This window comes from Enhydra lutris, unplaced genomic scaffold (genome assembly GCF_002288905.1).
Source record: "Enhydra lutris kenyoni isolate GAN:26980312 unplaced genomic scaffold, ASM228890v2 scaffoldscaffold10, whole genome shotgun sequence".
Classification (NCBI taxonomy): domain Eukaryota; kingdom Metazoa; phylum Chordata; class Mammalia; order Carnivora; family Mustelidae; genus Enhydra; species Enhydra lutris.
In genome coordinates this window covers 9,229,503-9,253,591 of record NW_019154094.1, presented here as the reverse complement: position 1 = coordinate 9,253,591, position 24,089 = coordinate 9,229,503, and the positions used below count along the sequence as shown (strand labels likewise).

The 24,089-nt window shown below is 38.5% G+C and overlaps 1 protein-coding gene across 1 annotated transcript in view; it reads right to left on the bottom strand.

The window, feature by feature from the left end:
- Positions 1-24,089, bottom strand: part of LOC111144134 (dedicator of cytokinesis 3) — a 588,346-nt gene that overhangs the window by 117,391 nt on the left and 446,866 nt on the right. The window contains exons 10-11 of the mRNA XM_022498293.1: positions 5,909-5,990; positions 300-360 (exon numbers count right to left, since the gene is read on the bottom strand). Of these exons, the coding sequence (XP_022354001.1) occupies positions 300-360; positions 5,909-5,990 (143 nt within the window). The remainder of the gene's footprint in view (positions 1-299; positions 361-5,908; positions 5,991-24,089) is intronic.

Genomic DNA, 24,089 nt, shown 5'->3' with positions numbered 1-24,089 from the left:
GTGGTGGAGAGAATGTTAAAAGAGCAGACCACTTGAAATAAAGAGTTTGGGGTTTGGGTCTAAAAACAAATAGGGAGCAGAAGATTTCAAGTGAAAAAAAAAAATGCTTTCATTCATGTCAAATTCAGCTACCATAGCAGCTGAGCTTAAGGCAGAGTTCCAATACAAGCTGGACTCCCGTCCTGAGACCTGACATTATAGGTAAGAGCTATGGAGATGAGAAAGCTCAAACATAGTAGTAGATACTTATCCCAAGGTGGGCTGGTCTTAGTCATGTGAACGGATAAGGTCGACAGTACCTATTCGTATCACATGGGCAACTATATATAAATCTCTCTTCATATCTTTGCTGCTCAGATCCTAAGAAAAGAAAAAAAAAAACAAGTAAATTAAGACAATGAATATACTGAAAATAATTAAAATTTCATTTCAAAACCTCATAATCATCTGTTTTTGTTACTTTTAGCATATGTTATAGGTGGGGAGGGGGACTAAAGCATACAGTGGTTTAGTGGTTTGTAAGATTCCTGTGGCCAAAGTGTGAATATCTTATCTGCCTCTGGAAGTTATTTTATTGATAATACTTTCCCAGCTTTTATTTAGAATAGCCAACAGTTCTCACATTAGAAATCTTCATATTATTGCCTTGTCCATGTTTATTCGAACATCATATAAAAAACATTTTGTAACAAAAGAAATGTTCAATGCAGAACAAAAAATGGAAAACACCAATAAGCTTATTAATGACTGAAATTCTAAAATTTTACTCTTTACTAATTTTATGTTTATTCTGTGGTCCACAATGATTATTATACACTAGATATCTTCCCTTGAGAAAAGACTAATTTGGCCTTAGTGAAACCTCAATAATTTGATCTCCATTTCTAAATTTAGATATGCATCATTTGTACTGAAGTATAAAGCTGAAAATAATCTTATCTGGAAAATTCTAAGGGCTTCCTTTAAGTAAACGATCTGATCCAATCAGTAATTTTTAAAACTAAAGTTATGAAAATAATTTTGTACATTAAATTATTTATGTTTAGAACACATTTTGAAATAAAGTGTTCATTTATGGGTATGTATTTTACTTTAACATGTTGTACTTAAAGTAATAAAACTTTAATATATACTCTGTTTCAGACTTCTCACCAGGTCAGCTAGCTGCTCACTGAGACATTGTTGTGAATTAATGATGATTGATGGAATAACCTCTGTACTTAATGGGACAGTTTCTCAAGATTTCCCTTTTGCTTCTAGGAAAAGGTCCCTTACTTAGTTCCCTGTCTTTCCCATCTTTCATCTCTTGACTAGTCCCAGATGCTGTCTCTTTTTAAAAAGGCAGGGAAAGGGACAATCAAGTGACAGTTAAAATTTCAAATGAGCTTTGCAATTCAGAGTCCCCATGTTTGCTTTATTTTTATACCTTGTTACAAGGTTAGGACTTGGGTAAGGCAAGAAAGGTACCCAAGGTGCAAAGTTAAAGGGGGTCTCACTCTCAGGAAGCTGTGCTTTGCTTGCCTTACCATAGACCAGCTCTGCCCTGTAGAGCAGTCCTAGACATATGAAAGGAAAGGAGACATTAAAAAGTAATGTGCAGTGTGCAAACCTGGCGATTCACAGACCTGTACCCCTGGGGATAAAAATATATGTTTATAGGGGCGCCTGGGTGGCTCAGTGGTTAAAAGCCCCTGCCTTCGGCTCAGGTCATGATCCCAGGGTCCTGGGATCGAGCCTCACATCGGGCTCTCTGCTCGGCAGGGAGCCTGCCTCCTCCTCCTCTCTCTCTCTTCCTGCCTCTCTGCCTACTTGTGATCTGTCTGTCAAATAAATAAAAATCTTTAAAAAAAATATGTTTATAAAAAATTAAAAAAAAAGTAATGTGCAATGGTGAAATTGAAACTTTTAGATTCTAGATGGTTATGACATTTCACCAAATTCTTGATGGAATAACAAAGTGCGCTTATAATGAAATAGGATACAAAATAATTTAAGATAAATGTGTGTCTCTGGAATCACAAAGAAATATTTTTACATGAAAGTTGTCTTCTGAAACTGAAAAAAGATGGTTCAGACTCCATCTTACCACTTCCTTTAATTTAGAAATGGAATTTAAAATGATACCCTCAAATATCTCTGTATTTTGACACCCATTAAAATGGTTACTAAATAACAAATAAAAATTTAAAAAAATCCACATTACCACTTCTTTGTGCTTTTTTAGGGATTGAAACATGTCTATTTACTGAAAAATATAGAAATGTTTGACACATTTAAAAATGTAAAAAAAGGGGCGCCTGGGTGGCTCAGTGGGTTAAGCCGCTGCCTTCGGCTCAGGTCATGATCTCACGGTCCTGGGATCGAGTCCCGCATCGGGCTCTCTGCTCGGCAGGGAGCCTGCTTCCCTCTCTCTCTCTCTCTGCCTGCCTCTCTGTCTACTTGTGATCTCTCTCTGTCAAATAAATAAATAAAATCTTTAAAAATAAATAAATAAAATAAAAATGTAAAAAAAAATTTTTTTTGAAAAAAAAAAAAAAAAAAAGAAATGGTTCCTTCTACATAGCTTGGAATGTATTAAGCCAAACTATCAAATAACCAGTATGATGATTAATCTCTACATCTACAAATTCAAGTCAGTTACCAAAGTTGATCAAACACTAATCAGATCAGTTGTACACATGAGCACAGGACCTCTCTCTTGGTTCTAAGTGAATGAAAGGAAGAAAACTGAAATATAATTTATGGTATTTTCCAAGTAGATGGAGTAGGTGCCCTTTCTGACCATTTTGTATTTGGTACCCAGAACTCTCTGTGGTATTTATTTTAAGTCAATAATATAAAATGGGAATAATCTGTGCAAAAAATATTTTATGTGAAATTATTATTTGTGAGTCCCACATAATTTCAGTGTGAAAGCTATCTTATTAAACATAGGTACATGGTTAAACACAGTTACCACAGAGTTAGTAAACACTCACTGTTCAAGACTAAGTACCAAGTGTGGCTATCCATGTTAAAATACTCACAAGACCTATAAAACTAAGATGTGAAGAGGGATTCCCACCATTCATTTGGTGAGCAGAGTTTGAATTTAGATTTACCCTCTGGAGCATACCCTCCAATCCCACATAATTAAAAGCTGGTTCCCAACTACATGGTAGTCATAGGGGAGTGACTCAGGGCTTAGCATCTTGGACTCAGTTCCTGATGCTCCATTTGAAACACGGAGGTGTCAACTCACTTTCCTGTGCCTGAACTGCCCTTTTTCTGTAGAGATAATGGGATTTGCAAAAACAAAACAAGGCCAATTTATTCATGCTTATGCTACAGAAGAAGCAGAAGCTATAAATAAATGTAGAAAATATAATGCCAATGAATGCAGGGAAAACAACACAAGTTAATTTTCTGAGTTGGTCACTCAAATATAATAAAAAATAAACATATTCATTTACTTTTATAACAAATCATTATCGGGGCCTTCATATTTGCCAGGGACTGTATGTTAAGCACTGGATGTCTACTAAAAAAGTAAATTCACAGACATGTTCTCACATGCTCATATACATAGCCATTGTTACTCATGAAAGTTAGGAAATCACTGTATTAGACATGCACTGTATTAGACATTCACATAAATATGAAACACCTCCTTCTGGGTAAAATTCTTTCTGGACAGGAAGCTCTGAAATCTGACAAGGTTAGAAAAAACCCCGATTTTACAGAGAACAAGGTTGAGTCATGAATAATGTGCTGGTCTATAACGTGGCTCTGAAGTCTGCTTGAGTAATCTTGCAAAACCGCTCAGTTTGTAGGCCTCCCTCTTCTTGATGCTAAAAGGTAAGCTATCAAGTTGGCACTGACCATAGCTGTGGCTGCATTTTCCTGCATTACTCTCAAACTCTGTAGCACATATGTCAATCTGGAAAACTCCTTTAGCTCACAGGAGGAACTCAAGTCTTAGATGAGAAAATAGGTTCCACCAAAATTAATATTTCTCATTGCTTAAAGTAAAACATGAAAATCCTAGATAAGACAATCTTGTGAAAAAATTTCATGTGCTTTGTAAAAATTTCTCAAATCGCTCTTTAGGATCTTAAAAAGCAATCTGGGGCTGTACTGCAAAGGGAATTACAGAAGTGGTATTTTTAGCAGCCTTGTCTTCCCATTGTGGCAGAATAAGAGCACATGAATGTTATGTGCATCTTTGATTTATAAAGTCACAGCTACAGCTTAGGCCTCTGGGCCCATATAGATAATTAAAATGCTACAAAATGAAAATTTCAATTTACTGTAATTACATTCAAATATCATCATAATTAAGTTCATTTTTCAAGAGACAAGGACTGCACTCATCATATTCAAGGACAGTCATACATACAGCTCTATCCACGATGTCAGAGAACAAGGAAGCAGTGATTTCTTTTGCTGCTTTATCAGAGAATCAGGGTCTAGAAAAACCTCCTAAGGTCAGTGAGGCATTCTAGACAGATGGGTGTCTCTTTTCTTCCTATTTCTGTTTCAGAAAGGTGGCCACAGAGGACCACTTCAGTGTTTACACACTCTCACTTCAGAAGCTCTTTCCCAATATCCTAACCTAAATCCCAACTTGTACTCTTTCCCTCGTTCTTTTCCTACTGAAGGAATAGTGTTGCTTTCCCCAGACAAAATCATCTCAACTCCCTTAACTGTCTTCATGGGTCTGCTTTACCTGCTTGTTCTTCCTGCATTGTCTCCTAAAGTTTGAATGCTGAGCTCCAAGATGGGCTAAAAAAAATCACTTTAGCTTAACCAGACTTACAAATGTTTCTGTACATCTGGAGAGTTTTCAACAGAAACTGTCCCTGTGAAAATGGCTTCTGATTCTGCAGTAATGCTGTTTGAAGCTTTGAAAGATAAAGTTGTAGTAAATGAACAAAAAAGTCATGTACTCGCCACATATATGTGGTATCAGTAAAACATGTAAACAAATCCAGTTTTATCTTTCAGAGAAAGCCACATATACAATGCCTAGAGAAATCCTATTTGTGTTTAAGAGGTACACTGTAAGCTCTGAGACACCTAACTGTAACCCATCAATCACGCACCCCACACCAGGGCAGAGGCACTGTGAGACTATCATACCTCCTGGCATTAATGGGTCTTAATGTATCTCACTAATACTGAAGCAGATCAAAGACTCCGCAAGAGTCAAAACTGGTTTAAAATTATAACACAGTCTTGTTTTCTCCTTCAGCAAATAAACAAAGCTGCACACTAGTTTTCTTTAAATAAAAAAATATTTAGTAACTCAGAATCAACTTGAGGAATACACAAGGCAATGTGGTATTGTTAGGCTGAGCACTTTCCAGAAGCAGATTACTATGTCTTCTCTGAGCTGATGAGTCTGTGATCCTGGAGACCATGAATGACTACATGGTTATTTGGAAAAAATGAAAGTATAGATCACAGTAGGAAAAGACCCTCCATTTGGATGTAAGAGAAAAGAACTACTTAGTTTGTCTCTCTTTATATGCACTCACTAAAAAACTGCAAAGCTGTAAATTTAGTGGATGCCTTTAGAGACATTATACTTCTACATCAGAAAAATTCCCAGTGGCCTTGAATAATAGTAAGAAAGACTTCTTTCAGATTTTGTCTGTTATATTAAAAAGCTTCTAAAATCTACATTAGTAAAAGGTATTTTATTATATTTCTTTAATAAAAATTCAATTAAAAACTATAGCTGATTTCAGTTTTCTTTAAATATTTCATTAAAATCTGATAGAAACATAAATCAAGTCCTAATCTCCCCAGTGTCTAAGAATAAAGGGAGGTAAGAATAAATACTTGTTTCCAGGGTGACAATATCCACATAGCAGGCCCCTGGGTAGAGTCAACAGCAGAGAAGGGAAAGAGAATTTGCACATACTGTAAAAAGGGCACACATTCGTTCTATCTTCTCTGGATTCCTTGGCCCACCATTCTTGTTCAGTCTCACCAGAAACCGCTCACTGAAATGTAGGAGAGAGAGACAGAAAAATGTAAGGGACCACATGCTCCAGAACAAATAAAAAGGGCATTTATAGAGAAACCCTAAACACTGTCAGAACAGCTCTTAGTGACAGGCAAGGCCAAAATTACATGTCTAATGTCGGGACACTATTTTTCTTGCCAAGCAGCATGCAATGGACACTACAAACTGCCTAACAGCTGTTGCTGTTTCTCTGCTGGCAGCAGCTCTCCTTTCCCTAAAGGTGTGTGCTCCCTGAGAGGAGCAATGAAGACTGTATCTTCTATTATTTTCCAAATACCCGCAAAGCTCCAGTCATAACATAGGCCCATAACAGACACATATATTCTCTGATGTGAACACTCAGATCATAAAAATATCCACCATACTTGAGCCAAAACTGTCTATATTACCCAGTTTACATCTTCCCATAGAACTCTTAAGAATCATTTCAGGACTAAGAAAAAAAAATGTTACAGAGACTTAGAAAAATTTGAGCAAAAAGTCAAAGAGAAATAATGTGTTATAACTAGAGTTGCAATCAGAATTTCATAGGGCCATTAAAACATTCTATTCCACAAACAAGACAGGTTAACTCCTAAAGTAAATTACTGGATTCAAAAACCAGAGATAGTGTTTGTGACAACCGGAGCAGTATCTCTTCGCTCTCTCACTCCTGCCTGCTCCTGCCCAGGCTCAAATTTTTCTACCTCTTCATCCCAAGGCTCCCCATCAACTGCAACAGGGAAACTGAGCCATGGCACAGACCACATTTCTAAAGCAATCAAATTAAAATTCTAAAAATAATTTACTTCTCCTGTGCCCATAGTCATGTACTCTCCACGTATATGTGGTATCAGTAAAGAGGTCAATATTAAAATATTGTCCTAGAATTATAAGATATAATATCAACTTTCTAGGTTGCTTACTTTGTTCATGTGTTCATCTGTTCATTTAGTCAACAAATAGTTATTAAGTTCTGTGTGCTAAACGTGGGAATATAAATGTGAACAAGATACACACAAGGTACTTTTCTTCATAGAGCTTGTGATCCTGGTAGACAATTAAATATGCAGAAATGAAGCTAAAAACTATTGGGCCAGATATAAACTTGAGATTTTTTTCAGCCAGGGGTTTGGATGGCAATAAGGAGAGAATGTGCATAGAAGGAGCAGCAAAAAGGGCTTTGGTCAGAATCCTGAGGGATGTTGATATTTAGGGGAAAAATAAAAGGTAGAACTAGCCAAGTAGACACATGCGGACAAATAGAAAAGCAAGAAAAATAAGGAGGAGGTGGGATGCTATGTTAGTCAAGGGAAGAAAATGTCTGAAAGCTGGGGGGGGCAGGGGCGGGGAGGAGGGGTCGGCGAGTTCTAAGGTCAGTGAGAATCACAGGAGACAAACACAAGAATGTCTCGGAACACAGATTCTTGCAATAACAGTTTTAGTGGAATGGTAGAGAAAGAGCCCAGTGTGAGGAGGAAGAAGTGAGGAGGCAGAAATAGTCCAGACTCCTTTTTAATAAGTGGCTGTGGAAATGTAGAAGTGAACTTATAGTTGAATGGGCATATTGGGTTAAGGGAGATCTTAAATTTTTTTTTTAAAGATTTTATTTATTTGAGAGAGAGAACGAGAGAGAGCAAGCACAAGCAAGGGGGAGGGGCAGAGGGAGAAGCAGTCTCCCTTCTGAGCTGGGGAATCTGATTTGGGACTTGATCCCAGGAGCCTGGGATCATGACCTGAGCTGAATGAAGGTAGACGCTTAACCAACTAAGCTACCCAGGCACCCTGAGGGAGATCTTTATTAACATGTGGGATAACCCTTATGTTTACACTTAATTAATTGTCAATAAAGGCACCAAAATTCAGTAATGGAGCACAATAATTTCAACAAATGTTGTTTCAGAATCCAAATGAAAAAACTAAACTTTAATCCTTGCCTACAAAAGATTAACTTGCCTAAATGTAAGAGTTAAAACTATAAAACTGTAAGAAGAAAACGCAGGAGAAAAATGAAGACAAGTATCTTTGTATATTTTATTTACATTTGTATTTCCACAGTTAGCATAAAAGAGAAAAATCTTTGTGATTTCAGATTACTAAGTGAATATCATGAATCACAATGAAATGGTAAACTGAACTTTATAAAAATTAAAACCATCTTTTCTTGGGGAGACATTGTTAAAGTGAAAAGACAAGCTATGGACTGAGAAAATATTTACAAATGCTCATCTAAAAAAGGACTGTATTAAGAACATATGGAGTTCTGAGAGTTCTTTATAAGTAACAACTCAATTTAAAAATGGACAAAAGGGGGCACCTGGGTGGCTCAGTGGGTTAAGCCTCTGCCTTCGGCTCAGGTCATGATCCCGGGGTCCTGGGATCGAGCCCCGCATCGGGCTCTCTGCTCTGCAGGGAGCCTGCTTCCCTTCCTCTCTCTCTCCCTTCCTCTCTCTCTGCCTTCCTCTATCTCTGCCTGCCTCTCAGCCTACTTGTGATCTCTCTCTGTCAAATAAATAAATAAAATTTAAAAAAAAAAATGGACAAAAGATCTGAAAAGATCTTTCACCAAAAAACATACAGGGATGGCAAATAAGCTCAAGAAAACATCATTAATCATTAGAGAAATACAAATTAAAATCACAGTGAGATACCATTACACTCCTATTTGAATGTTTAAATTAAAGACTAAATATACCAAGAGTTGGTGAGACTGTAGAGGAACTAGACCTCTTGTAAATTGCTGAGGGAAGTGCAAGATGGTATGGCCAGTTTAGAAAAGAGTCTGACAGTTTCTTATAAAGTTAAACATATACTTATTATATGATCTAATCATTCTGCTCCTAGGAGAAATGAAAACTTATATCCACACTGAGACCTGTATGTGAATATTTACTGCAGTTTTATTCATAATAGCCAGAAACTGTAAAGAACACAAATATTCATCATGAGATGAATGGAATATCCATATAATGGAATATCCACACAATGGAAAATTACTTCACAATAAAAAGAACCACTGAGATATATAATAACTTGGATGAATCTCAAAAACATATACTAAGTGAAAGAAGCCAATCAATCACAAAAGACCATATATTGTATGCCTCCATTTACATTATAATCTAGACTAGGCAAAACTATAAGGAAGGAAACCAGATCAGGAGTTGTCAGCGCTGAGGAAGGAGGGCAGGGACTGACTGCAAAGGTGCATGAAGGAACTTGCTGGGGTGATGAAAGCTTCTACTTCTTGAATGTGGTGGTGATTCCACAATAGTAAATTTGTGAAAACTCACCAACTATGTTTTAAAAAGAGTGAATTTTACTACGTGTAAATTACAGCTCAACAACCTGACTTCAAAAAAAGACAGGGCACACTAAAGAACATTTATTTCTAATAGGACAATTTTTGTAGATGATAAGATACTGAAGGGAGGAAAGAGAGAAAATAATTGGCAAAGGAAAAAGAAGTTCCCACCTCCTTGGGGGAACTGAGAGAAATCAAGGAAAGAACAAAGGAGGAAACAACAGGTGTGGATACAAATAAGTTAGTAGTTTTAGAAGTTGGGTGTATCAGAGAAACAGGAAATAAGAGCATCAAAGTAACATTTCTCTGTTACTGAAGTTATCTATCCTAACTAACATGTATATATGCATTCAACCACCAAGTTAACTCTTTATTTATTTATTTATTTTTAAATTTCTTTTCAGTATAACAGAATTCATTGTTTATGCACCACACCCAGTGCTCCATGCAATACATGCCCTCTGTAATACCCACCACCTGGCTCCCCCAACCTCCCTCCCCCAGTCCCTTCAAAACCCTCAGATTGTTTTTCAGAGTCCATAGTCTCTCATGGTTCATCTCCCCTTCCAATTTCCCTCAACTCCCTTCTCCTCTCCATCTCCCCTTGTCCTCCATGCTATTTGTTATGCTCCACAAATAAGTGAAACCATATAATTTACTCTCTCTGCTTGACTTATTTCACTCAGCATCCAGTTAACTCTTAACTTGATGTAGGAATAGAAAAACAGTTTTTTAGGAAGTTTATGTCTTTTTCAGAAAATTTATCACTACTTCTGCATTCTTTGTTGAAGGAACACCTGCAACTGTTCTCATTGTCATATTACCAGTCTCTCAAGGACAGACATCTACCACGCAGGCTGCTGCTGGAACTGCTAGACCCACAGAAAGGTGTATGGTTTGGAGGAGCTACATCAAGATCTGGTCCAAAGATAAAAGATCCAAAGATAAAACAAATTCCAGAGTGGATAGGTCCAAAGATAAAAGGTCCAAAGATAAAACAAATTCCAGAGTGGATAGGGTTGCAGGCCCTATCAGAACCCAAGAATGTCTCTTTCCCCTCGACAGTGAGAGGAGGCCCCTGAGTTCTCATAGTGCCCACATAACATTCACATGTCCTAGAGCCTTTCATGCTTCTGTTTTCATCTGACCTTCACAATTTGTGAAACTGAAAATAATTTTTTTCCTTCATTTTATATGGTTTTGGATACATATCTAGTTATTTCCTGTCTTGCTAGCTTCTCCAATGGGTATGACAAGCAAATGATGTTTTCTTCTAACATTCAAACTATTTGAAAACAAACATTGGATAGCCAATGTTCCCCGAAGTCGTCGAAAAAAGTGGGAAACACTGCAGTAAACACAGTTAAACAGGTTTTTACCCACTAGGACTTCTCAGAGGTTTAAAATGTTATGATGTGTTTTGATACCAATGGGACAGATGACATTTGACCACATAGGGAGCTTTTATATAAGGCAATGGAGTCTGTACAGAGTTTGAGAAATTGGCCGAGAGCTATAGCAACCACTCATATTTCCCAAAGGTATGAAAGGAACTGTGGTTAAAAGAGTAAAATTTAAAATTTATTCATGAGATTTTATGAACATCCTCTATATGAGAGCAACAGGGCAGTTGTTCTCTTAAATAATATGAGTGAGAAAACTCCAATTCTTTCAAAAGAAAAAAAGAGATAATGTTAAATTCTTACTTTTCATAAGCAACATTATAAGAGAACTGCTCCATATTTAGTGGTTTTTATGATGAGCTATGCATGAACAGTATATGAAGTTACATTAATTTCAGAATTTCATTATTATTGAGCAAGTTGCTACAAATGAATTCCATAATTTGAATCTGTGGCAATCTAAGTGTCCTAATTTTAAGATCACTTGATTTTATGAAGGTTCTAATTCACACACTCATACACATTTCCATGGATAGTAATTCATGTATCCCTAGAGCAAATGTTCAGTGACCACCAATAAGATCCCAGCCTATGTTGAGGCAGAGACAGTCTCTGATACTTAGGGAGAATATTTCCTGAAGACTCTGTTTTGGAAATACATGCATCCTCCTCAAATAAGTTCAGAGGAATTCTCTCAACTCTTCCATTTTAATCTTCGTGTTTCTCATTTGTTCCTCTGTGGAGATGGACGGCAGCTACTTAGCAACTACTGTCTCTTCTGTGATAACCTCCCAGGTGCTGAAAAACAGACAAGGAGCCCCAAGGCCATAGTACATAGCACAGTGCAATAGATTAAAAAATCTCTAGTATTTCCTCACAGATTCATTTTCCAATTTAGCTCACTTGGCTTTATTTCTCAAGTTCTTCAAGTTTTCCCACTTTCATTCTGAAGCACAAGAGCAGAAATACATAAAGGGGTTTCATAAGGCAAATCAGTACTGTGGTTTTCAAATTTATTTTTAGTATCTGCTTTTCAACAAAACCTTACACTGTTCAATATATGAAAAATCGATAAAGAGCTACTTAGGTTGAATAGGGGAACTGGAGGGGCAGGGGGAGGGAATCCTCCCTACTTAGGCTTCTCTCCTAACCACGACCTGTCCCTGAGACACTTCAGGGCTCCAAAGAACACATTTTTAACTATTATTACAATTCAAGGATTTTTTCCAGCCTTCTTTCCTCCTTTTCATTCATTTCAACAAGGGTTCATGAACCTTTACCATATTCCAGAAACTGAGGTAGATAATGGGAATAGAGAAATGAAATGGTCCCTCCCTATCCTCAAGGTTTTGAGCCTACTGGGAGAGAGGCACAAATAAACCCCAAATTGCAACATAATGAGAAAATGCTATAATTACACAGAAAGGGGCTACTAACAAGTTCTACTGGGATGAGGATAGGCTGCCCAAATGGGATACTACAAAGGACTCTTGCAGTATTGCTAGGCTTACAGCATTTGGTGAGAGGTAGTTAGAGATGAAGAGAAGAGGATTCTAGGAGAGTGCTCCAAGTGCAGACTCTCAGAGGGCTGAGGTATTCTGATGGTGGGAAGGCTCTGAGCAAGAGTTAGGAGGGCACTGGAGAGCCAGGGAGTGGTCAGAGGTACTATGCAACACAGAGTGGATAAATCCAGGTGGACTTACCTGTGAGGGTTCTCCAAACTTGGCTATTATCAGGAATAACTGGCAGCCTATGAAAATACAGATTCGTAGACCCCATCCCAGGTCTTCTGGATCAGAATCTCTAGAGGAATGGACTCAGAGGACTTCTGGGGAGAGTGTAAGAATCTGCCTTTTTTAGCAAGTTTGGAAAACCCCATTATAGGCCTTAGAGAAGCCTGGAAAGTTCAACTAGGCGAAGCACTGTTGACCTCCTAAATCTTTAGAATGATCACTTGGGCTGCAGTGTTGAAAGCAAGTTGATAACATAGAAAATACTCCAAAGACAATGGGAGTAGCCCCAGCAAGCTATGACTCAGTTTGGGAATAAAAGAGAGGAGAATGGATGTGAGATGTAAGCTGGCCACATGTAGCAATTGATTGGATGTGGTGGTCAACCAGAAAGTTCAGATGCGTACGCTGAATTTGAAGTCTCTGTGGGATATGTAGGTGAACAAAAAACAGGCAGATCAAAGCCCAAGTCTAAAATTCAGGGAAAAGACATGGGTGGGAGGTGGAGCTCTGGGTACTCATCAATTTGCTATCACTGTAGCAACAGCAGCCACTTAATGAAGAATATCTTTTATGTACTGGGAATTGTTTAAAGTATTTCTTTTCTTGCCTAATTATATTTAATCATCATAACAGATATTTCATCTCCAAAGAAACAGAGTCAGAGGGGCAAAGTTCTTGGCTTGAGATCAGAGGGTAGAGAGAGAACAGTAAAAATGAAATTCTAATCTGAATCTGTTTGACTTCAAAGCCCTTACTTTATCTATATTTCATCTTATGAAATGAGCACAGGAAAAAGAGTGGTGTGGGAGAGGAGCGGACTTCCATGGGTAATATACAAATTACATCTTGCCCTAGAGATGCACAGTGTCTGTGTCACATAGGCTATCAGATGTGCTGCCTGAAGGAAATCCAGCCATAATCCCCATCACCTACATGGGACATTTGACCCCTCTGATTAGAAAATTTATGCCGAGCCCTCATCCCGGTTCTGCTAGTGGCACCTAGTCTGTTTGAAGTTAACGGCACTCCCACTCAGGACACTGAGAAGTGATGGGAACAATGGTTTGCCTGATTTGGAACAAGCAGATACTTGAATGACAAACAACCCCAGAAAACATATTCTTTTCATTTTCTTTAAAGCAAAAGAGACACATGAATAAACCTGTTATCACATATCCTTGAATGTTTATAATAGCATTTTTCTAATTATACAGCCCCTAAAAGGTCTTTGGAAATCATGCACTTCTCATGAAATTGAACTAAATGGTAACTTTATGATCAATTATGTGGGAAGTTACAGTTGTTTTAACTTTAATGATTTATGCTCTCACCCCAGGATCAGACTCCCAATTCTAGCAATAGAAAGCATGTAGATGAATAAATGGGGGTGCAATGAGGGTGAGGTTCTGTTGACAGGACGGCACAACAGGTCATCTTTGCTGTCTCCAAAATTCAAGTCAAAGTGCTTCTAAGAAAAGTGCACATCCATGTGGGGAAGTTGGGCATGGAGGGAATGACCCTGGTTTCTATGTGTTTTGCTAATTCATCTGTGGGGTCTAAAGAAGTAGCATACTTTTATATTTCTCAGCTGTAGTTCAAGCAGTCTGACGTATGATAAGAAAATAACCATGCTAGCCCTTGCTGCCAAATAAGCAATGTTAGAACAGTGGTTGCTTCTCTGTATTCAGGAGAAGTTCTTTTGTCTGGTGTAGACAAATGCCCCCTTCATAGATAGGTCCTTTGTAACTTCCCAAGAGTAATACAGACCTAGTAGTTATGAAAGAAATGATAAACACATTAATAAATGAATGCTGAAAAAAAAAACAATTTAGCTAAGAACACTTCCATTAAGTGTATAGAAAGAATACTACTTAGTAATTTATCTGACTGCATTATCATAGAAAAATAAAGCATTTAAGAGCAAATCACTGATAACATGACTTAATTTTTTCCCATTTATTTATTATAATGTTTCCCAATTTATTTATTATGCAAACTGGAAAGACTTAAACAAATGCTAAAGTGTGGTTGCTCCCTAAGACTTCATAGAAAAACAGTATCTTGGCAATAATACAGAAAAATGACTAACTTTTATGAAAGATCACACCTAACATAGTCCAATCATGGTATTTCCTAATGGATAGTCTACTAACTAGAAAAAGATAACCTCAAAAATTCATTCTTTCACTAGTAGGATCAAACTGTAAGCAAAACAAACTTTGAGCAAACATCACTCTCTCCAGGAATTCAGTGCATAAAACTTTTCAGTCTTCACAATTATGCTTCCGAATTTCTAAACAGCCTAATGGAAATGAAACAAACACACACCAAGGTTTTGAACAGGATGAGAGCAGTTATCAACATGTGTACTATATTTTATAGAGCTTATCACCTTTTTTTCATATGGTACTTCATGTGATATGTGGCAATTTGGCAGGAATACTCCAAATTTTCATTGAAAAGAGTATCTTCCTGACCCTGCTCCCTTCCTCTATCATGACCTACATTTATACTGATAATCTTTTGTTCTGTGCTTTCTAGCTCTTTGTTCAGAATGTGAACATTTTTGTCTTTTAAATTTCATTCCTTTACTCACTACACATATTCTCTGTTTGGCATGATATAAGGTAAGAAGAATATATATTCACAGATGGAAGAAAAATCATAGCATTTGCCTGAGGTTTTTCATGGTCTGCTTTCACACACACACACACTCCTACAGATTTGGCCTATTATAACTCCATAAGTTCCCTAAGGATACCGGAATACACATTATTTATACTTATTAACTTGTTCTTGTCACTATTTCTGCTCTGTTTCTGTGCTTCAATGAGGCAAAGTTTTGCTGTTTAATATATTATATGTCTCTTAAGAGGGAACCCTGATGGGAATAGTAGAGCCTATAGAAACCAAAATAAATATACACAGGAGAAACAGAAAAATCTTGATCATTTCCTGAGTGGAAGCTAGAAGACTGAGCCAACTTGAAAGCCAAATGAATATTTATTTATTTATTTATTTAGATTTTATTTATTTATTTGACAGACAGAGATCACAAGTAGGCAAAGAGGCAGGCAGAGAGAGAGGAAGGGAAGAAGGCTCCCTGCTGAGCAGAGAGCCCGATATGGGGCTCGATCCCAGTATCCTGGGATCATGACCTGGGCCGAAGGCAGAGGCTTTAACCCACTGAACCACCCAGATGCCCCCAAATGAATATTTAAATCTGTGATGAGCATGGATGTTACATGCAAATAATGGATCATTGAACACTACATCAAAAGCTAATGATGTACTACATGTTTGCTAACTGAATAATAATAATAATAAATAATAAAAAAATAAATCTGTCAGACATTCTATTAGACGTTTTCTAATCTTTTAAAGAATAAGACTGAGAAGGGACGCCTTCTCAGTGGCTCAGTCAGTTAAGCCACTGCCTTCAGTTTGGGTCATGATCCCAGGGTCCTAAGATCGAGTCCCGCATTGGGCTCCTTGCTCAGTGTGGAGCCTGCTTCTCTGTTTCTGCCTGCCACTTTGCCTGCTTGTGCTCTCTCTCTCTCTGACAAATAAATAAATAAAATCTTAAAAAAAAAAAGACTGAAAAGCCCAAGAATAATCTCAAGAAATACCAGCAAATGAAGATTTCCTAAGTACTAAAACTTTAAAAGTACTTAAAAACTCTAATTTTTTTTTCAAGAAGTTTAAAATATAGGAACAATGTAACTATTTCAAAATCTTTTTTATTCTCCCTTAATATGGGACAGTTAGTGATACGAATTTTTAAAATATTTATTTATTTATTTATTTGAGCGAGAGAGAGAGTGGGCGGGGAGGGGAGAGGGAGAGAGTGAATATCTAGCAGACTCCTCACTGCTAGAAACAGAGCTTGATCTCATGACCCTGAGATCACGACCTGAGCCGAAACCAAGAGTCAGATGCTGAACTGAACCATGCAGGGGCGCCAGTGATACTATTTTTAAAACAATATTATAGGGGCACAAGTGTAGCTCAGTTGGTTGAGCGTCTGCCTTTCGTTCAAGTCATGATCCCAAGGTCCTGGGATGGAGCCCAGCATTGAGTTTCCTGCTCAACAGAGAGCCTGGTTCTCCCTCTCCCTCTGCTGCTCCCCTTGCCTGTGCTCACTCAATCTTTCTCTGTCACATAAATAAATAAAATCTTTTAAAAAACCCCAATATTATAGTAACATAGCTAATAAAGTATAAAGACAAGATTTCAACTCAGGTCTGGATTCTCCAAAGCCTATACTCATTCCAACTGTCTTTTTTGATACATACTTAAATGGTGAAAATAAGAACATTGATCAAAAAGAAATAAACCAACTTGAAGGTAGCTACATGTCTCTAAATATTACATACCCACAAATATACATTTGTGTATGTACACATCCAAGACTACAAAGTACTCTATTGTTCTTAATATTCCTATTTTGTTTCATGTGTTTTCCTCCTCTCAGTACTCTGTGCACACAGACTCAATCTATCCTTTCTGCCAATGATCTTGCACAACCAGTTCAACAGATCACTCAGTCTACCAGGTTCTATCTTGTGCTATACAAAATGGTAGCCACTAGCCGCATGGCGTTTATTCATATTTAAGCTTAATTAAAATTAAGTGAAATTGGAAAATCACTTCTCAAACTAGCCACATTTCAAGTGTTAAATAGCTACATGAAACTAGTGGCTACCAGGTACACCATAATGTTCTGCCATACACAGAGCATTTCTATCATCCTATAAAGTTCTGCATGGTCTGGGAGGGGTTGCTGGAACAAAAGATTCTGTACTACTGCATAGCAGCACTATTCCAACATACAAAATTACAATGCTAGAAATACTAGAGCCATCAACAAACCATAAGAGACTCAATCTCAGGAAACAAACTGAGGGTTGCTGGAGGGGAGGGTGGTGGGAGGAATGGGGTGGCTGGGTGATGGACTTTGGGTAGGGTATGTGCTATGGTGAGAAAAATAAATAAATTTAAAAAAAAGAGAGAGGAGAAGGGAGTTGGGGGAAATTGGAGGGGGAGACAAACCATGAGAGACTATGGACTCTGAGAAACAATCCGAGGGTTTCAGAGGGGAGGTGGGTGGGAGGCTGGGTGAGGCTGGTGGAGGGTATTATGGAGGGCACGTATTGCATGGAGCACTGGGTGTGGTGCATAAACAATGAATTCTGGAACACTGAAAAGAAATTAAAAAAATAATTAAAAAAACAAAAGAAATGTCAGTGAGCAGGTCCCATGTGATCTGCCCTTTGGCCCTTTCTGAACATTTTTTTGGGAGTGGGACAGTCTTGAAAGCCTGATATGTGCCTAGAGTACTTGCAGTTTCATGAAAGAAGGTGTACTAAAGTCAGAGATTTGCTCTATCTGTGCTTAAGACTGGGACAAGGGATCTGGAAGTTTCTGAGTACTTTGATCAGTGTAGGCTATGTAGTATTTTTCAGTAAACATAATCTCTTCTCTGCATTTACGATATTGTAGCACAAATTCACCAGACATGTTAAGAGACTTAGCTATCTCTGGCCTGCCAGCCAAAGTACTGTAGGGCACTCTTACAGCACAAACACAGTCAGAGTTTACCTTCCCCAAGTACTGTAATGTATCTGCTATAGAGTGAGGTGGGTCAAAAATGAATGAGCAGATTCTGAAGTCAAGTTCCTCTGGGAACGTGTCCAGGTATCTTCAGTAGCCTTCCATCTCTAGGCACTCCAACCTCCAGGTCAGCCTGAATTATCACCCATATATGCATCTTCTGCAAATACAGCTTGAACTAGATGACTTCCTTTCTTAAAAAAGAAACTTCAGTGCTGCTCCAGCTCTGTAGATGCTCATAAGCTTCCACCTGGCAGTCCAGACCCTCTAGCATCTGTCCTCTTCCTGTCTCCCTAAATTCTTCTACTTCCATCAACATACCTTGTTCCAGGCCAGATGGATCTGCTTGCCTTTCTTAAGAAGTATTCTTTTTTCACAGCATCCTATCTCCCCACTTCTCTCTTCTGCTCAAGGCCTGCCTATCCTTTGAGGCCCAGCTCATGAAGGCTTCTATGGCCCTATCAGTCAGAAAGGATCTATTCCTCCACTAACATCTAACCATTTATGGCAGTGCCTCTGGTTAGCATTAGAGCTGGTGTGTACATATGTGACAACTTCACTGTGCAGAAAAGAGTTAACACAGCAGGACTGAGACTGCTATCTTAGAAAGGTATGTTTACAAGATCAGTCTTTGGCTGACATCTGGGAATTTGGTTCTCAAAGAGTTTCCAACAGTTAAGGGTGGCTCACTGTGCCTAGACTGCTTGTGAGGGGCACTGTATCTTATGCTGAACATTTGCTTCCCTTCTGGGAATTCTGTATATGGTAAGTAAAGGGTGCCTATGTGACAGCCCCCTATAAACATGGCGTGCTGAGTCTCTAAATGGCTTCCTGGGGGGCAGAAACACTGCACAGATATTGCTATTTTCACTGATGAAAGAGTGTGTTCTGGGTGATCCCCTCATGTGAGGGAGAAAGCATAAGTAAGCCTGCACATGGATTCTTTCAGGCTCTGCCTATGTTCATCTCCCTTATGATCCAGCTCTGTATTCTTACTATGTCACTGTGATAAATCTCAGCTATGAATACAGCTATATGCTGAATCCTCAAAGTCCTAACGAATGGCCACTAGGGGTTGTGCTGGGGATCTCTAACACATTCTTTAAGTCCAGTGTCCTTGTCTGTAAATTAGCAGGGACAGAATCTCCTGTAGCCCTCAAAGAATCAAGCATAGAGTCTTATAGCTTATAGAGACTTACTAAAGAAAAATAAACTTTGCCTAATAATGTCTTCTTGACTTCTAATGACTTTACGTTTATAAGGACAACACAATTAAAATACCAAGATAGCTGAGAGCAAAATGAGAAACAATAAATGGGTAATTTTCCCCACAGAAGGTTCCTATCTGTACATGCACAGCTTTTTCCTGCTTTAAAGGCTCTCAAGAGCTTCACAGCAATAAATGAATATTCTGAATGTGCCTGCTGCTGCATAGGGCTCTGATATCTTAGTGTCATGGAATCTCTGCTGTCCTGTCACCAGGCAAAGCTGGCAGAGATCCCGCTCCTTAGGTCCCAGGGAAGGCTGCCTGCCAGGTGTCTAGCTAAAGTAGGTTCTCTGTGGTGGGAAGAATCTTTGCAGGGGCAACCGACCTTTATTTGCCCTTCCTGTCTTTCACAAGCCCGGCTAAAGCATATAAAGAACACCAATGTTTAGATTCAAGAGCAAAGCTTAAATATGTATAATAAAGATTATAACTGTGAATATTTACTGAGGATTTACTATCTTCCAGGACTTTGTTCTAGGGACTGTATTGTCACTTTAATTAGGGAAACACTACCCTTTTTTCCCCTCAAACAAAAGGTCTCACACATTTATTACTGAACCAACCTAGTGGGGCAGCAGCATACTAACAGAGAAAAATCATCTTCTCAACAAAACTTCTCTGTTGTTCAGGAGCAGTGATGTTTACAGAGTGATATGATATGAGCAAGTGACAATGCAGCATAAATATGCATGCCACCTCATGTGTGATTCCTTATAGACCCAGCTTGGTGGCTCTCCAATGTCCCCTCTTGGAGTTGTACTTGATTTTATTAGCAGTTTTCATCCAAATCCACTGGGGAATGTGATGAGTCTCCTTTTCTTTCCTGGTCAGGAATCACCTGATCCTGAAAATCTAATGAGAAGATAGAGCAAGGAACAGTCAACCACACACACCAGGATGGTAGGGAAAAGGCAAGATACTTCTATTTTAGAGTTGAAGAAAAAAGCACAGTGGGGTTAAGCAATCTAGCTTATTTGGTAAGTTGGTAGGCTTGTTCTGGCAGGTGTGTGAGTTCAGAGAGTTTAAGACAAGGGCAAGAACAAACCTTAGAGGTCAAGCCCAGGAATCCTGATAAGTCATGACTTACAGGGTTGAGGCAGGAGAACCTCAGGCAGGACTAGGATTGGGGATGGACCAGGGTCAGTGGGAGAAAGCCATAGACTTGCCGTGGCTGACCACACCCTAGTCAAAATCAAAGTGTGGAGACAGCAGGCGGATGGAATGAGGTGGAGGCCGAGGCGTAAGTGCTGAGATAGCATAGGTCTGTTCCCAGAGTGGGCTGCTTTTTCCTTAAAGGGGAGTTCTCAACTTGGGATCATACAGTTTCAGAAGCTCTGTATACCCTCAGAAGCAGGATGGAAAGGGGTTATGTGTGTTGCCTCTGTGCTCACACACTCTTCTAAGAATATAGTACCAAAGGATCTGGTACTCCTCCTCCCTAGTTTACTTCTGTGTCTTCATTCATCCATAAATCTTCCAAGCCCATGTGAGACACCAGGATGCTCTTCTGGGCAGCAGGCAGCTCACTGCAAGGTGATTCCTCAGTATCCTCTCTAGCCATACCTTTTGACTTTTGGCCCTACACAAAAGTCACTAACCAATTAAGATAAACTGGGTTAACTGTTATTCTGCAGCTATCCATAGAGTACTCAGCCTTATCAGTTTAAGCCTTAATATATCCCACAAGTTTCTTTTTTTCCCAAGATTTATTTATTTAAGAGAGAGAGAGAGAGAGAGAGAGAAAGAGATTGCAGGGTGTGGGGGAAGGGCAGAGGAAGAGAGAGTCTTAAGCAAACTCCAGGCTGACTGAGGAGGCTGATGTGGGATTTGATCCCACGATCCTGAGATCATGACCTGAGCTGAAACCAAGAGTGGATGCTTAACCAACTGCACCACCCAGGTGCCCCTATCCCACAAATTTCTTAATGGAAGTAAAAAGATGTTTCAGTGCAAAAATTCAAAGCACACTAAGAAGTAAAACAACTTAGATTTTGGGGTTTCTGGAGTAGATAAATGTTTAATTTTGATATCAGTGAGTTTTTCCCGTTTTTCTCTTAAATCTGGGCTCCTGATGTGCTTCCAGTGATATAACATTCAGGCATCAAGAATCTGTATCTCAAGGAATTTCTAATGGAGAAATCTGCCCATTGTTTTTGGAAGGTATGCTAGGCAGTCACTAAGTACAGATCCCTTGGTTGCTGGAATCCATGACTATGATTAGGTCTCCTTAAAAGTTTCTGATTTCTATCTTCTGGTGATCCTGCAATTCTGCTTGGCTATTCTCTCATGAATCCCTGTGACAATATGGTATAATGGAAATAAAGCGGGGGGCAGACCAGGACTTGAATCTTGGACTGAACACTAGCAAATTGTTCATATCCACACTAGATGCAGGGACTGAATTAGGTGACATTGTAAAGCTTCTGACGTGGGGCTTGACACGTCACATGCACTCAAGGAATACTCATTCGTATCTCTTTCTTTCTCTCCTTTCCTACAGAGACTGATCCAAACTATCACATTTTTCCTTAAGCCTCATTGGAAAACAAAATTCATTGGACATGGATGTCTTCCAAACTTATCATAGTCTAATCCAACTTTTTGTGATTCTAGGCACTTCCATTCCTCTTCCCCAATCTCTGTGGGACCATGCCTCATGGCACTATCTCTTCTTCCTATCTTCATGCTCCCTTCTAAAAGCCCCTTCAGCTCTTGCGCTCTTTCCTACAGAACCTCTTCAGAGTATCCTCATCCCTGTCTCTACATTTCTGCACTGTGCATTCACTCCTCAATCAACTGTTTCTTCTTATCCAATGGCTAAAACACATCATTTTTAAAACCTCCCCTGGCAATCTCCAAATTCAATGGTTTTTGTGTCTCAGTGTAATTTAAAATATCCACTGATTCCCAAATCTGCTCTTTGGCTATAAATTCTCATTTTTCCTTGTTGTAATCATAGGTGAGCCCAATCTCTCTCCTCTAAGGCTAAATTCTATTGCAATGGTCCTTACACCCATCACAATGGTCCTGAAAGTCTGCCTTACTGTCTTTAACAAGTGTCTGAGTAATTTTTTTCTTCTTCAACAAAGCCCTTACTGGCTATCAGTGGATATCCCAACCTGGGCTCTGACATCTCTGGCAGATGCTTTCTATTGGTTCTAACAGATTGTGATCTGTAGTAGCTGTACTTGAGAAGACTATAGCAGTTATTTAAATGATCTATTGGATCAGGATGGAACAGTAGATCCTTTGAGAACTGTTTTTTGTTGACTAGCAACGGGTGGGAATGAGCAGGCCAAGGTGTGTAGCCAAGTAGATGCTGGGACAGAAGTGGGAGTGACTAACCTGGCTGAATCACTCTACCTGTGGCTTTGGCCTTGAAGCAGGAGTATAAGTGAGGGAAAGGAGAGAATGTCTTTTATCTGAATTCATCTAGATTCTACAGAAAGTCATTTTTGCAACTGTAGACTTAATGCTGGAAGGCCATCTTGAGAGTTTATAACAAGTTATTAGTTCTTTTGATAAATATTGCCAGTTCACTGCAGGCTCTGTAAAATTTTTGGTCTGTACATATAATACTTTAAAAAAGAAGTGAGGAAGGGAATAGTTTGTGTGTATCATGGCAATTTTCTAGTTTTCAATTGAAGTGGAAAAACTTGTTCAAAAGTTATTGCCACTTTAGGGACGCCTGGGTGGCTCAGTTGGTTGGACGAATGCCTTCAGCTCAGATCATGATCCTGGAGTCCCGGGATCGAGTCCCGCATCGGGCTCCCAGCTCCATGGGGAGTCTGCTTCTCCCTCTGACCTTCTCCTCGCTCATGCTCTCTCTCACTGTCTCTCTCTCTCAAATAAATAAATAAAATCTTTAAAAAAAAGTTATTGCCACTTTATTCACAAAGGATTTTCCTTCTACCCTAAGTTATGTTTTATTTAGTGTCTTGATGATTTTGACCTCTACAATCTAGCAATTTTCTAAGAAAGACATAATTAAACTTAGTCACACAGGCAACTCTTTACCATTTTGCATGATACCTGAAATCATACTCCCTTAATGTAGAATTAGCTCTTAGGATACCATGAACACATAGTTTAGAATGTGAAAAAACTAAAGACCAAAACAGTTCTAGGAATCTCCCATTATTGGGAATATTTTAGAATTCCATTTAATTTATTTATGGCCTTTTTAGTTATACTTCTTTGCATTATTTTATATATCCTTAACTATTCATGGTAAATTTAGAGTTCATATTTTCCCATTTTACATTAAAGGTAGAAAATTTTCAACTTTAGAGGTTAAATTACCACTCCCCACCATCCTTTCTGCTATGTACGATATGTACACACATTATAACACCTTTAAAATGTTATTTTTTCCTTATACATTTAATTTTTTTAAAGTTAAGAGGATAAACAGACTTTTATATTTACTCCCATATTTACCATTTCCAGTGCTCTTCAATCATTCCTGAAAATGTGAGTTTCCTTCCAATTCCTTCCTTTAGCCTGAAGAACTTCAGTTAGCATATCTTGAAGTGCAATTCTGCTGGTGACATATTCTCTTAGTTTTCCTTTATCTGAAAATATTTTTATTTTGTCTTCATTCTTCAAAGACACTTTCCATTAGATATATAATTTTGTGTTTGTTCTTCAACACTTTAAAGATGCTTTCCTACTGTATTCTGGTCTCTATAGTTTCTGATAAAAAGCCCATGATCAATTGAATTGTTTCCCTGTATGTAATGTGTCAATGTGTCATTTTTTACCAGTAGCTTTTAAG